This window comes from Coregonus lavaretus, assembly GCF_964263955.1.
Source record: "Coregonus lavaretus genome assembly, chromosome: 19".
Lineage (NCBI taxonomy): Eukaryota > Metazoa > Chordata > Actinopteri > Salmoniformes > Salmonidae > Coregonus > Coregonus lavaretus.
Window position 1 is genome coordinate 40395734 of NC_140006.1, and position 15466 is coordinate 40411199.

General features: G+C 43.9%; 1 protein-coding gene across 1 annotated transcript in view; it reads left to right on the forward strand.

The window, feature by feature from the left end:
* LOC311146754 (KN motif and ankyrin repeat domain-containing protein 4-like) overlaps positions 1-14706 on the forward strand; it is a 35869-nt gene extending 21163 nt beyond the window's left edge. Inside the window, exons 7-12 of the mRNA XM_084183319.1 lie at positions 1439-1798; positions 2016-2100; positions 6868-7087; positions 8823-8965; positions 12868-13068; positions 14132-14706. Coding sequence (XP_084039445.1) covers positions 1439-1798; positions 2016-2100; positions 6868-7087; positions 8823-8965; positions 12868-13068; positions 14132-14230 — 1108 coding nt within the window. The 3' untranslated portion in view covers positions 14231-14706. The remainder of the gene's footprint in view (positions 1-1438; positions 1799-2015; positions 2101-6867; positions 7088-8822; positions 8966-12867; positions 13069-14131) is intronic.
* The last annotated feature ends 760 nt before the right edge of the window (positions 14707-15466 follow it).

The window sequence follows — 15466 nt, forward strand, 5'->3', positions numbered from 1 at the left end:
GTGGGAGCAATTATTAGGAAATGGAAGACATACAAGACCACTGATAATCTCCCTCGATCTGGGGCTCCACGCAAGTCTCACCCCGTGGGGTCAAAATGATCACAAGAACGGTGAGCAAAAATCCCAGAACCACACGGGGGGACCTAGTGAATGACCTGCAGAGAGCTGGGACCAAAGTAACAAAGCCTACCATCAGTAACACACTACGCCGCCAGGGACTCAAATCCTGCAGTGCCAGACGTGTCCCCCTGCTTAAGCCAGTACATGTCCAGGCCCGTCTGAAGTTTGCTAGAGTGCATTTGGATGATCCAGAAGAGGATTGGGAGAATGTCATATGGTCAGATGAAACCAAAATATAACTTTTTGGTAAAAACTCAACTCGTCGTGTTTGGAGGACAAAATGCTGCTGAGTTGCATCCAAAGAACACCATACCTACTGTGAAGCATGGGGGTGGAAACATCATGCTTTGGGGCTGTTTTTCTGCAAAGGGACCAGGACGACTGATCCGTGTAAAGGAAAGAATGAATGGGGCCATGTATCGTGATATTTTGAGTGAAAACCTCCTTCTATCAGCAAGGGCATTGAAGATGAAACGTGGCTGGGTCTTTCAGCATGACAATGATCCCAAACACACCGCCCGGGCAACGAAGGAGTGGCTTCGTAAGAAGCATTTCAAGGTCCTGGAGTGGCCTAGCCAGTCTCCAGATCTCAACCCCATAGAAAATCTTTGGAGGGAGTTGAAAGTCTGTGTTGCCCAGCGACAGCCCCAAAACATCACTGCTCTAGAGGAGATCTGCATGGAGGAATGGGCAAAAATACCAGCAACAGTGTGTGAAAACCTTGTGAAGACTTACAGAAAACGTTTGACCTGTGTCATTGCCAACAAAGGGTATATAACAAAGTATTGAGAAACTTTTGTTATTGACCAAATACTTATTTTCCACCATAATTTGCAAATAAATTCATAAAAAATCCTACAATGTGATTTTCTGCAATTTTTTCTCTCATTTTGTCTGTCATTGTTGACGTGTACCTATGATGAATGAAATTACAGGCCTCTCTCATCTTTTTAAGTGGGAGAACTTGCACAATTGGTGGCTGACTAAATACTTTTTTCCCCACTGTATATTTAAACAATTTTGAATTCAGTCTGTAACAACTAAAATGTGGAATAAGTCAAGGGGTGTGAATACTTCCTGAAGGCACTCTATATGGCTAGATTGGCAGGATGGCTGTACATTTAGAACCTAAAAGGGTTCTTTGGCTGTCCACATAGGAGAACCCTTTGAAGAACCCTTTTTGGTTCCACAGCGGGTTCTACATGGAACCCAAAAGGGTTATCATATGCGGACAGCTGAAGAACCCTTTTGGAACCCTTTTTTTTTTTCTAATAGTGTAATGGCAAAAACAAACTGGTTCCTAATGATATGTGTTTAGCTTTGAAACGACACCAAATGAGGATTTGGACAGTAAGAGGCATGCAAACGAGGACATGTCAGCCCTGCAGCAACAACCGGATGGACAACTCCACCCTGGGGAGATGGCAGAGAAACGTGCAGACCACAGGGGTTCCAACCATGGAGACCAGAAAGAGGGAGACCCAAGCCCAGGCCAAGAGATGATGGAAGGAACCAATCCGACGGACGAGACTACTCAAGCTGCACAACCAGACGAACAGACAGATAGTGGTGGGGATGCGGAAGCTGCAGAACCAAAGGAACAGAACAAGACAGACACAACACCAGAGGAAACCATGAAAGCAGAACCAGACCCTATCACAGATCCCAAACAAGACAGGTGAGGGGAACTGAGTATATCGTATTTCATTCATTAATTATACAATTTGATGATTTGCCAGTTTAAATTTTGGCATATTCATTTTCTAATTTTGAAAAGTGCCATGACATTTTTTCAGAATAAAAAAAAACGATTTATTATAACGTATTGATGTTAGTGAGAGTATATTAATATTGTTGACAGTCCAACTCATGGGACTGATTCTATTTCCTCATAGAGAGGCTGTAGAAGGGGAGTTCATAGCAGCATGTCATTTCGTCAACGATCACATGGATAACATTGATAACCCCAATGATGGAATGGTACGTATGGTACAGAAATACACTTAGACATAGACCTATAGGCACAACCTAATTGCACAAGCCTTATTCAACACCTCTATGAACGGCTGTCAACACAGATAAGGCAGGCACTACCAAACACAGTGTCTTAAAGATGAAATCATTTGTGTCATTTTTCATTTAATGAATGGAAGAAAAGCATAGTTATACACCTCATTACTTTCATTAGCATCATTAAAATGTACAGGTAACTATAGTCCCGTGTAGCTCAGTTGGTAGAGCATGGCGTTTGCCATGCCAGGGTTGTGGGTTCGATTCCCACGGGGGACCAGTATAAAAAAATATATAAAAAAATGTATGCACTAACTATTAGTCGCTCTGGATAAGAGCGTCTGCTAAATGACTAAAATGTAAATGTAACTGCCAAAATCAAGGAAACACCAACATAAAGGGCCACCACGAGCCAGAAGAGCTTCAATGCACCTTGGCATAGATTCTACAAGTGTCTGGAACTCTATTGGAGGGATGCGACACCATTCTTCCATGAGAAAATACATCATTTGTTGATGGTGGTCAACTGGGTTGAGATCTGGTGACTGAGACGGCCATGGCATATGGCTTACTCGTGCCTTGTGGATGGGGTCTTTGTCATCCTATGGGGGCATAGCCATGGTAACCAAAAGAATGGCCTGCCCAGCATACCAGGGTAGTTACAAACAGTACAGGAATGAAATCATCAACATGTATTGATCATATCTTTACTAATGCTGCAGAGATTTGTTTGAAAGCAGTATCCAGATCCATTGGATGAAGTAATCACAATATAGTAGCCATATCTAGGAAAACCAAAGTTCCAAAGGCTGGGCCTAATATTGTGTATAAAAGGTCATACAATAGGTTTTGTAGTGATTCCTATGTTGTTGATGTAAAGAATATATGTTGGTCCGTGGTGTGTAATGAGGAGCAAACAGACACTGCACTTGACACATTTATGAAATTGCTTATTCCAGTTACTAATAAGCATGCACCCATTAAGAAAATTACTGTAAAAACTGTTAAATCCCTGTAGATTGATGAGGAATTTAGAAATTAATGGTTGAGAGGGATGAGGCAAAAGGAATGGCAAATAAGTCTGGCTGCACAACCGATTGGCAAACGTATTGCAAATTCAGAAATCATGTGACTAAACTGAATAAAAATAAGAAGAAACTACACTATGAAACAAAGATAAATGACAAAGAATGATAGTAAAAAACTTTGGAGCACCTTAAATGAAGTTTTGGGAAAAAAGGCAAACTCAGCTCCATCATTAATTCAATCAGATGGCTCATTCATCACAAAACCAACTGATTTTTCCAACTACTTTAATCATTTGTTCATTGCCAAGATTAGCAAATTTAGGCATGACATGACAGCAACAATTGCTGACACTACACCACCAAGTATATCTGACCAAATTATGAAAGACAAGCATTGTAATTTTGAATTCCGTAAAGTGAGTGTGGAAGAGGTGAAAAAATGATTGTTGTCTTTCAACAATGACAAGCCACCGGGGTCTGACAACTTGGATGGAAAATTACTGAGGATAATAGCGGACGATATTGCCACTCCTATTTGCCATATTTTCAATTGAAGCCTACTAGAATGTGTGTGCCCCCAGGCTTGGAGGAAAGCAAAAGTCATTCCGCTACCTAAGAATAGTAAAGCCCCCTTTACTGGCTCAAATAGCCGACCAATCAGCCTGTTACTAACCCTTAGTAACCTTTTGGAAAAAATGGTGTTTGACCAGATACAATGCTATTTTACAGTAAACAAATTGACAACAAACTTTCAGCATGCTTATAGGGAAGGACATTCAACAAGCACAGCACTTACACAAATGACTGATGATTGGCTGAGAGAAATTGATGATAAAAAGATTGTGGGGCTGTTTTTTTAGACTTCATTGCGGCTTTTGACATTATCGATCATAGTCTGCTGCTGGAAAAACGTATGTATTATGGCTTTACACCCCCTGCTATATTGTGGATACAGAGTTACCTGTCTAACAGAACACAGAGGGTGTTCTTTAATGGAAGCCTCTCCAACATAATCCAGGTAGAATCAGGAATTCCCCAGGGCAGCTGTCTAGGCCCATTACTTTTTTCAATCTTTACTAACGACATGCCACTGGCTTTGAGTAAAGCCAGAGTGTCTATGTATGCGGATGACTCAACACTATACATGTCAGCTACTACAGCGACTGAAATGACTGCAACACTTAACAAAGAGTTGCAGTTAGTTTCAGAGTGGGTGGCAAGGAATAAGTTAGTCCTAAATATTTCTAAAACTCAACGCATTGTATTTGGGACAAATCATTCACTAAACCCTAAACCTCAACTAAATCTTGTAATAAATAATGTGGAAATTGAGCACGTTGAGGTGACTAAACTGCTTGGAGTAACCCTGGATTGTAAACTGTCATGGTCAAAACATATTGATACAACAGTAGCTAAGATGGGGAGAAGTATGTCCATAATAAGCGCTGCTCTACCTTCTTAACAGCACTATCAACAAGGCAGGTCCTACAGGCCCTAGTTTTGTCACACCTGGACTACTGTTCAGTCGTGTGGTCAGGTGCCACAAAAAAAGAACTTACGAAAATTGCAATTGGCTCAGAACAGGGCAGCACGGCTGGCCCTTGGATGTACACAGAGAGCTAATATTAATACTATGCATGTCAATCTCTCCTGGCTCAAAGTGGAGGAGAGATTGACTTCATCACTACTTGTACAGTGAGGGAAAAAAAGTATTTGATCCCCTGCTGATTTTGTACATTTGCCCAGTGACAAAGACATGATCAGTCTATAATTTTAATGGTAGGTTTATTTGAACAGTGAGAGACAGAATAACAACAAAAGAATCCAGAAAAACGCATGTCAAAAATGTTATAATTGATTTGCATTTTAATGAGGGAAATAAGTATTTGACCCCTCTGCAAAACATGACTTAGTACTTGGTGGCAAATCCCTTGTTGGCAATCACAGAGGTCAGACGTTTCTTGTAGTTGGCCACCAGGTTTGCACACATCTCAGGAGGGATTTTGTCCCACTCCTCTTTGCAGATCTTCTCCAAGTCATTAAGGTTTCGAGGCTGACGTTTGGCAACTCGAACCTTCAGCTCCCTCCACAGATTTTCTGGGATTAAGGTCTGGAGACTGGCTAGGCCACTCCAGGATCTTAATGTGCTTCTTCTTGAGCCACTCCTTTGTTGCCTTGGCCATGTGTTTTGGGTCATTGTCATGCTGGAATACCCATCCACAACCCATTTTCAATGCCCTGGCTGAGGGAAGGAGGTTCTCACCCAAGATTTGATGGTACATGGCCCCGTCCATCGTCCCTTTGATGCGGTGAAGTTGTCCTGTCCCTTTAGCAGAAAAACACCCCCAAAGCATAATGTTTCCACCTCCATGTTTGACGGTGGGGATGGTGTTCTTGGGGTCATAGGCAGCATTCCTCCTCCTCCAAACACGGCGAGTTGAGTTGATGCCAAAGAGCTCGATTTTGGTCTCATCTGACCACAACACTTTCACCCAGTTCTCCTCTCAACTTCAGACGGGCCTGTATATGTGCTTTCTTGAGCAGGGGGACCTTGCGTGCGCTGCAGGATTTCAGTCCTTCACGGCGTAGTGTGTTACCAATTGTTTTCTTGGTGACTATGGTCCCAGCTGCCTTGAGATCATTGACAAGATCCTCCCGTATAGTTCTGGGCTGATTCCTCACCGTTCTCATGATCATTGCAACTCCACGAGGTGAGATCTTGCATAGAACCCCAGGTCGAGGGAGATTGACAGTTATTTTGTGTTTCTTCCATTTGCGAATAATCTCACCAATTGTTGACACCTTCTCACCAAGCTGCTTGGCGATGGTCTTGTAGCCCATTCCAGCCTTGTGTAGGTCTACAATCTTGTCCCTGACATCCTTGGAGAGCTCTTTGATCTTGGTCATGGTGGAGAGTTTGGAATCTGATTGATTGATTGCTTCTGTGGACAGATGTCTTTTATACAGGTAACAAACTGAGATTAGGAGCACTCCCTTTAAGAGTGTGCTCCTAATCTCAGCTCGTTACCTGTATAAAAGTCACCTGGGAGCCAGAAATCTTTCTGATTGAGAAGGGGTCAAATACTTATTTCCCTCATTAAAATGCGAATCAATGTATAACATTTTTGACATGCGTTTTTCTGGATTTTTGTTGTTGTTATTCTGTCTCTCACTGTTCAAATAAACCTACGTACAAAATCAGCAGGGGATCAAATACGTTTTTCCCTCACTGTATTTATGAGAAGTATTGACATGTTGAATGCACCGAGCTGTCTGTTTGAACTTTTGGCTCACAGCTCGGACACCCATGCATACCCCACAAGACATGCCACCAGAGGTCTCGTCACTAACATCATTAACATGTCTATCTGCTGTTAGCATCATTAACATGTCTATCAGCTGTTAGCATCATTAACATGTCTATCTGCTGTTAGCATCATTAACATGTCTATCTGCTGTTAGAATCATTAACATGTCTATCTGCTGTATGCATTTTCTCTCTGAAATATCCAAGGGTTATGGATAGAAGTCCTCAGATACAGATCTAGGACCAGTTTATCCTCCATTTGGGGGGAAAACAGGAAACTGATCTTAGATCGGAGTCTATGGCAGGGCTGGGCAACTCCAGTCCAGGTGGGCCACAGTGTGTGCAGGCTTTTGTCCTAGCCCCGAACTAACACTCCCCGGTTAACTTCTGTCTGTTCCCCAGAGGCGGGGCCTGGTGGTGCTGTTCCAGCATTGGTTCCGGGTGGCGGCTGAGGAGGACTCCCTGGCCAATACGGTGTCTGTGTACCTCAGAGAGGTGAGGACGGCCACGCCCTCGCTCCTCCCCTTCCTAGTTAACATGGCTGACGACAACGGCAACACAGTGCTGCACTACAGCGTGTCTCACACCAACTACCCCATTGTCAGCCTGCTACTGGACACAGGTAGGTACCACTGTGTGTGTGTGTGTGTGTGTGTGTGTGTGTGTGTGTGTGTGTGTGTGTGTGTGTGTGTGTTATTCCACTATTATGAGTATGGTAAAGGTAGGACAGTATGTGTACATAAACACTCACTGTATGGGATATCTACATGGTTCCACATTGTATCTACATGGTTCCACAGTGTATCTACATGGTTCCACAGTGCATCTACATGGTTCCACATTGTATCTACATGGTTCCACATTGTATCTACATGGTTCCACATTGTATCTACATGGTTCCACACGTGTATCTACATGGTTCCACATTGTATCTACATGGTTCCACATTGTATCTACATGGTTCCACACGTGTATCTACATGGTTCCACATTGTATCTACATGGTTCCACAGTGCATCTACATGGTTCCACATTGTATCTACATGGTTCCACAGTGTATCTACATGGTTCCACATTGTATCTACATGGTTCCACACGTGTATCTACATGGTTCCACATTGTATCTACATGGTTCCACATTGTATCTACATGGTTCCACACGTGTATCTACATGGTTACACATTGTATCTACATGGTTCCACATTGTATCTACATGGTTCCACATTGTATCTACATGGTTCCACATTGTATCTACATGGTTCCACATTGTATCTACATGGTTCCACATTGTATCTACATGGTTCCACACGTGTATCTACATGGTTCCACACGTGTATCTACATGGTTCCACATTGTATCTACATGGTTCCACAGTGCATCTACATGGTTCCACATTGTATCTACATGGTTCCACAGTGTATCTACATGGTTCCACATTGTTTCTACATGGTTCCACACGTGTATCTACATGGTTCCACATTGTATCTACATGGTTCCACATTGTATCTACATGGTTCCACAGTGTATCTACATGGTTCCACATTGTATCTACATGGTTCCACACATGTATCTACATGGTTCCACATTGTATCTACATGGTTCCACATTGTATCTACATGGTTCCACACGTGTATCTACATGGTTCCACATTGTATCTACATGGTTCCACATTGTATCTACATGGTTCCACATTGTATCTACATGGTTCCACATTGTATCTACATGGTTCCACATTGTATCTACATGGTTCCACATTGTATCTACATGGTTCCACACGTGTATCTACATGGTTCCACACGTGTATCTACATGGTTCCACATTGTATCTACATGGTTCCACAGTGCATCTACATGGTTCCACATTGTATCTACATGGTTCCACAGTGTATCTACATGGTTCCACATTGTTTCTACATGGTTCCACACGTGTATCTACATGGTTCCACATTGTATCTACATGGTTCCACATTGTATCTACATGGTTCCACACGTGTATCTACATGGTTCCACATTGTATCTACATGGTTCCACACATGTATCTACATGGTTCCACATGTGTATCTACATGGTTCCACATTGTATCTACATGGTTCCACACATGTATCTACATGGTTCCACATTGTATCTACATGGTTCCACACGTGAATCTACATGGTTCCACATTGTATCTACATGGTTCCACACGTGTATCTACATGGTTCCACATTGTATCTACATGGTTCCACATTGTATTCATGTCTGTTCATCCACTTCTATAGACTCTCCTGAAACAATCCCACAAAAACACAAGTTGACATGAACATTCCAATACAGGTTTCTAAATGTGTGTGTGTGTGTGTGTGTGTTCCCTCCTCTGCAGGTGTGTGTGATGTGGACCTCCAGAACAAGGCGGGGTACACAGCGGTGATGCTGGCCTCCCTGACGGCCCCGGACGGCTCTGGGGACATGGAGGTGGTCGGCAGGCTCATGGAGCTGGGGGACGTCAACGCTCGAGCCAGCCAGGTCAGGTCACTGTCACTGCCTCTGTAAACGCCAAATACACGCCTCATACTTCATCCTAACACTCTTATATGGCACATATTGTACCGTAGGACCAAGCTTCTCAGTATTCCAAAGCAATAGACAAGAATTGCTACAAAATCCATAGCGGATATTTCAGAGTTACATACACTATACACTACCAGTCAAAAGTTTTAGAACACCTACTCATTCAAGGGTTTTTCTTTATTTTTACTATTTTCTACATTGTAGAATAATAGTGAAGACATCAAAACTATGACATAACACATATGGAATCATGTAGTAACAAAAAAAGTGTTAAACAAATCAAAAATATATTTTATATGTGAGATTCTTCAAATAGCCACCCTTTGCCTTGATGACAGCTTTGCTCACTCTTGGCATTCTCTTAAGCAGCTTCATGAGGTAGTCACCTGGAATGCATTTCAATTAACAGGTGTACCTTCTTAAAAGTTAATTTGTGGAATTTCTTTCCTTCTTAATGCGTTTCAGCCAATCAGTTGGGGGGGTATACAGAAGATAGACCTATTTGGAAAAAGACCAATTCCATATTATGGCAAGAACAGCTCAAATAAGCAAAGAGAAATGACAGTCCATCATTACTTTAAGACATGAAGGTCAGTCAATACGGAAGTTTCTTCAAGTGCAGTCTCAAAAACCCTCATGCGCTATGATGAAACTGGCTCTCATGAGGACCGCCACAGGGATGGAAGACCCAGAGTTACCTCTGCTGCAGAGGATAAGTTCATTAGAGTTACCAGCCTCAGAAATTGCAGCCCAAATAAATGCTTCACACAGTTCAAGTAACAGACGCATCTCAACATCAACTGTTCAGAGGAGACTGTGTGAATCAGGCCTTCATGGTCGAATTGCTGCAAAGAAACCACTACTAAAGGACACCAATAAGAAGAAGAGACTTGCTTGGGCCAAGAAACACGAGCAATGGACATTAGACCGGTGGAAATTTGTCCTTTGGTCTGGAGTCCAAATTGGAGATTTTTGGTTCTAACCGCCGTGTCTTTGTGAGATGCAGTGTGGGTGAACGGATGATCTCCGCATGTGTATTTCCCACCGTAAAGCATGGAGGAGGAGGTGTTATGGTGTGGGGGTGCTTTGCTGGTGACACTGTCTGTTATTTATTTAGAATTCAAGGCACACTTAACAGCATTCTGCAGCGATACGCCATCCCATCTGGTTTGGGCTTAGTGTGACTATCATTTGTTTTTCAACAGGACAATGACCCAACACACCTCCAGGCTGTGTTAGGGCTATTTTACTAAGAAGGAGAGTGATGGAGTGCTGCATCAGATGACCTGGCCTCCACATTCCCCCGACCTGAACCAAATTGAGATGGTTTGGGATGAGTTGGACCGCAGAGTGAAGGAAAAGCAGCCAACAAGTGCTCAGCATATGTGGGAACTCCTTCAAGACTGTTGGAAAAGCATTCCAGGTGAAGCTGGTTGAGACAATACCAAGAGTGTGCAAAGCTGTCATCAAGGCAAAGGGTGGCTATTTGAAGAATCGCTTTGGATAAAAGCGTCTGCTAAATGGCATATTATATATATTATAAGAATCTCAAATATAAAATATATTTTGATTTGTTTAACACTTTTTTGGTTACTACATGATTCCATATGTGTTATTTCATAGTTTTGATGTCTTCACTATTATTCTACAATGTAGAAAATAGTAAAAATAAAGAAAAACCCTTGAATGAGTAGGTGTTCTAAGGCGTTTGACCGGTAGTGTATATACAAAAGTATGTGGACACCCCTTCAAATTAGTGGATTTGGCTATTTCAGTCACACCCGTTGCTGACAGGTGTATAAAGTCAAGCACACAGCCATGCAATCTCCATAGACAAACAGTGGCAGTAGAATGGCCTTACTGAAGAGCTCAGTGACTTACTGAAGAGCTCAGTGACTTTCAATGTGGCACCGTCCTCTGTAGCTCAGCTGGTAGAGCACGGCGCTTGTAACGCCAAGGTAGTGGGTTCGATCCCCGGGACCACCCATATACAAAAAAATTTATGCACGCATGACTGTAAGTCGCTTTGGATAAAAGCGTCTGCTAAATGGCTTATTATTATGCCACCTTTCCAACAAGTCAGTTCGTCAAATTTCTGCCCTGCTAGAGCTGCCCCAGTCAACTGTAAGTGCTGTTATTGTGAAGTGGAAACGTCTAGGAGCAACAATGGCTCAGCCGTGAAGTGGTAGGCCACACAACCTCACAGAACGGGACCGCTGAAGCGCTTAAAAATCGTCTGTCCTCGGTTGCAACACTCACTGCCGAGTTCCAAACTGTCTCTGGAAGCAACATCAGCACAATAACTGTTAGTCGGGAGCTTCATGAAATGGGTTTCCATGGTATTTGGTATTTTTGTTATTTTATTAGGATCCCCATTAACTGTTGCGAAAGCAGCAGCTACTATTCCTGGGGTCCACACAAAACATGAAACATGACATAATACAGAACATGAATAGACAAGAACAGCTCAAGGACAATAAAAAATACAAATAAATGTAGCCTACATATCAATACATACACACAAACTAGGTCAAATAGGGGAGAGGCGTTGTGCCGTGAGGTGTTGCTTTATCTGCTTTTTGAAATCAGGTTTGCTGTTCATTTGAGCAATATGAGATGGAACGGAGTTCCATGCAATAATGGCTCTATATAATACTGTACACTTTCTTGAATTTGTTCTGGATTTGGGGACTGTGAAAAGACCCCTGGTGGCATGTCTGGTGGGGTAAGTGTGTGTGTCAGAGCTGTGTGTAAGTTGACTATGCAAACAATTTGGGATTTTCAACACATTAATGTTTCTTATAAAAAGAAGAAGTGTTGCAGTCAGTCTCTCCTCAACTCATGGCTGAGCAGCCGCACACAAGCCTAAGATCACCATGCGCAATGCCAAGCATCGGCTGGAGTGGTGTAAAGCTCGGGCTAGGCCCCTTAGTTCCAGTGAAGGGAAATCTTAACGTTACAGCATACAATTACATTCTAGATGATTCTGTGCTTCCAACTTTGTGGCAACAGTTTGGGGGAAGGCCCTTTCCTGTTTCAGCATGACAATGCCCCCGTGCACAAAGCGAGATCCATACAGAAATGGCTTGTCGAGATCGGTGTGGAAGATCTTGACTGGCCTGCACAGAGCCCTGACCTCAACCCCATCGAACACCTTTGGGATGAATTGGAACAGTGACTGCAAGCCAGGACTAATCGCCCAACATCAGTGCCTGTCCTCACTAACGCTCTTGTGGCTGAATGGAAGCAAGTCCCCCGCAGCAATGTTCCATCATCTAGTGGAAATCCTTCCCAGAAGAGTGGAGGCTGTTATAGCAGCAAAGGTGGGACCAACTCCATATTAATGCCCATGATTTTGGAATGAGATGTTCGACGAGCAGGTGTCCACATACTTTTGGTCATGTAGTGTAGCTATGAAACATCAATATACAGTAAATTGGACCTGTGTAGTGATTACTTGTTTAGAATAATAATATATTTTAAATGTTGATATAGGAGACTAAGCTATAAACTATATGAATCCGCACCAAGGGCCAATGGTGTGTCAGGCATTTTAGTCATTTAGCAGAGCATACAATTCGTACTGGTCCCCTGTTGGAATCTATCCCACTATCCTGGCGTTGCAAGCGCCACGCTCTACCAACTGAGCCACAGAGGACTACCACGGTGATCATTCCGCGCAGAAATCACAATAACATGTCTTAACTGGCCCATGGGCAGCGCCTGCATAGTTTTCCTCTCTATTTCAAACACACAACAAAATATTGTCCTGTATGTCCAGCCCCCTAGCCTAAAGATGGATTCTGGCCCGTCAGTTTCAGCTCTGCATCTCCTCATCCCTGTCTCTCTCCGTCCAGGGGGGTCAGACAGCTCTGATGCTAGCGGTGAGACATGGCCGGGGCCTGATGGTGCGTCTGCTGCTGCGCCGCGGCGCCGACACCAAAGTCCAGGACCGCCAGGGGGCCACGGCCCTCATGTGCGCCTGCGAGAGGGGCCACACACACATCGCCCGGCTGCTGCTGCAGAGGGCAGAGTGTGACACCAGCGTCACAGACAGCGTGAGTGTTAGATGGATACACTACAGAACACACACACACAATCCCCCACCCCCTGAAAGCCTCGGGGGTTTCACCATGAGGCCAATGGTGACTTCAGGAGTAGGCAATACATCTAACGACCCTGCTCCTACGCCACCTAGTGAATAAGACTACAAACTACACCCTTGGGGGGAATTAAAGACCATCTCAAGTCAAGTATATTGCCATTATAAGACTCAATGTTAACAGGATGTCAGTCCTCTTTTCTCACTAGAATTAGTGACTTTGCTGAAAGAGCAGCTTAGGCCATTGGAAGCATTTGAAAGCCCAAATACCTCAGTTGAGTCCCAAATAGCACCTTGTTCTCCATGGGCCCTAGTCAAAAGTAGTGGACTAAACATGGAATAGGGTGCAGTTTGGGATGCATCCCTTGACTCGTTGAGCTGAGAGTGACGGCGTGGCTTTGCTATAATAGAGCTAGCACTCAGCTCTGTGGATTAATGAAGCCTATTGTTGAGGCAAACCTCACTGCACTATGACAAGCTAATCACTAATCTGCTAATCTGTAGAGAAAGAGGAAAAAACGAGAGAGAAATCCTCTGTCCAATTCTCCCCGTAGACTGGTAGAGGATTAGAGCAAAGCTGTCTCAGTTAAGGGCCTCCTTCCCTGAATTGCCTCCATCCTATCCTCGATGCCAAAGTGTTCATTGAATCAATTCTTAAATGTGCACTATGCCGTTTTCTCTCACGTTTTTTTATATTGCTGTCGTTTAGCATGGTTACATACTTTAGCATAGTGTGTGCCAAACCTCCTGCAGTACCTCCACTCATTCCACTTATTTGATGTATTTCACTACTAGCACACCTGATTCAAATAGTCAACTTATCATCAAGTCCTTCAGTAGTTTAATCAGGTGTGCTAGTTCAGGAATATACCAATGTGGAATAGCTGAGGTTAGTCAAGGAGAGGGTTTGGGAAACACTGCCTTAGCATACACAGAATGATTTAAAGTGCATACCTCAAGTGTTGATCTTCTCTTCTTTCTTCCACCCCCCCCCCTCTTTTCATGTCCACCTCCTCCAGCGTGGTCGCACGGCCTTCTCTGTAGCGCAGCAGGGGTCCCACGATGACATCACAGCCCTTCTCAAGGCCCACCACACACACGCTGGGACGTCTGTCTGAGACCCCGTCCCCCTGGATGGAGTCAAAGACACAGATGTCGCAGTACAAGGAATGTCCAAGCCCAAATGACACCATATTCTCTACTGTATATAGAGCCTTTCTTTTTACCAGAACTTAGGTAAAGTATCTCCTTCTGACTCCTTCTGTCGCCTCCTGTCTCCTTCTGACTCCTTATGTCTCCTTCTGACTCCTTCTGTCTCCTTCTGACTCCTTCTGACTCCTTCTGACTCCTTCTGTCTCCTTCTGTCTCCTTCTGGCTCCTTCTGGCTCCTTCTGTCTCCTTCTGTCTCCTTCTGACTCCTTCTGTCTCCTTCTGTCTCCTTCTGACTCCTTATGTCTCCTTCTGACTCCTGACTCCTTCTGACCCCTTCTGACTCCTTCTGTCTCCTTCTGTCTCCTTCTGACTCCTTCTGACTCCTTCTGTCTCCTTCTGACTCCTTCTGTCTCCTGTCTCCTTCTGTCTCCTTCTGACTCCTTCTCTCCTTCTGACTCCTCCTGTCTCATTCTGACTCCTTCTGTCTCCTGTCTCCTTCTGACTCCTTCTGTCTCCTTCTGACTCATTCTGTCTCCTTCTGACTCATTCTGACTCCTTCTGACTCATTCTGTCTCCTTCTGACTCATTCTGTCTCCTTCTGACTCCTTCTGACTCCTTGTCTCCTTCTGACTCCTTCTGTCTCTTTCTGACTCCTTCTGACTCCTTCTGTCTCCTTCTGACTCCTTCTGACTCCTTCTGTCTCCTTCTGACTCCTTCTGTCTCCTTCGGACTCCTTCTGTCTCCTTCTGACTCCTTCTGTCTCCTTCTGTCTCCTTCTGACTCCTTATGTCTCCTTCTGACTCCTTCTGACTCCTTCTGTCTCCTTCTGTCTCCTTCTGACTCCTTATGTCTCTTTCTGACTCCTTCTGTCTCCTTCTGACTCCTTCTGTCGCCTTCTGACTCCTTCTGTCTCCTTCTGACTCCTTCTGTCTCCTGTCTCCTTCTGACTCATCCTGCTCCTTCTGACTCCTTCTGTCTCTTTCTGACTCCTTCTGTCTCTTTCTGACTCCTTCTGTCTCCTTCTGACTCCTTCTGTCTCCTGACTCCTTCTGTCTCCTTCTGACTCCTTCTGTCTCCTTCTGACTACTTCTCTCTCCTTCTGTCTCCTTCTGACTCCTTCTGTCTCCTTCTGACTCCTTAATAATAATAAATAATAATAAGCCATTTAGCAGACGCTTTTATCCAAAGCGACTTACAGTCGT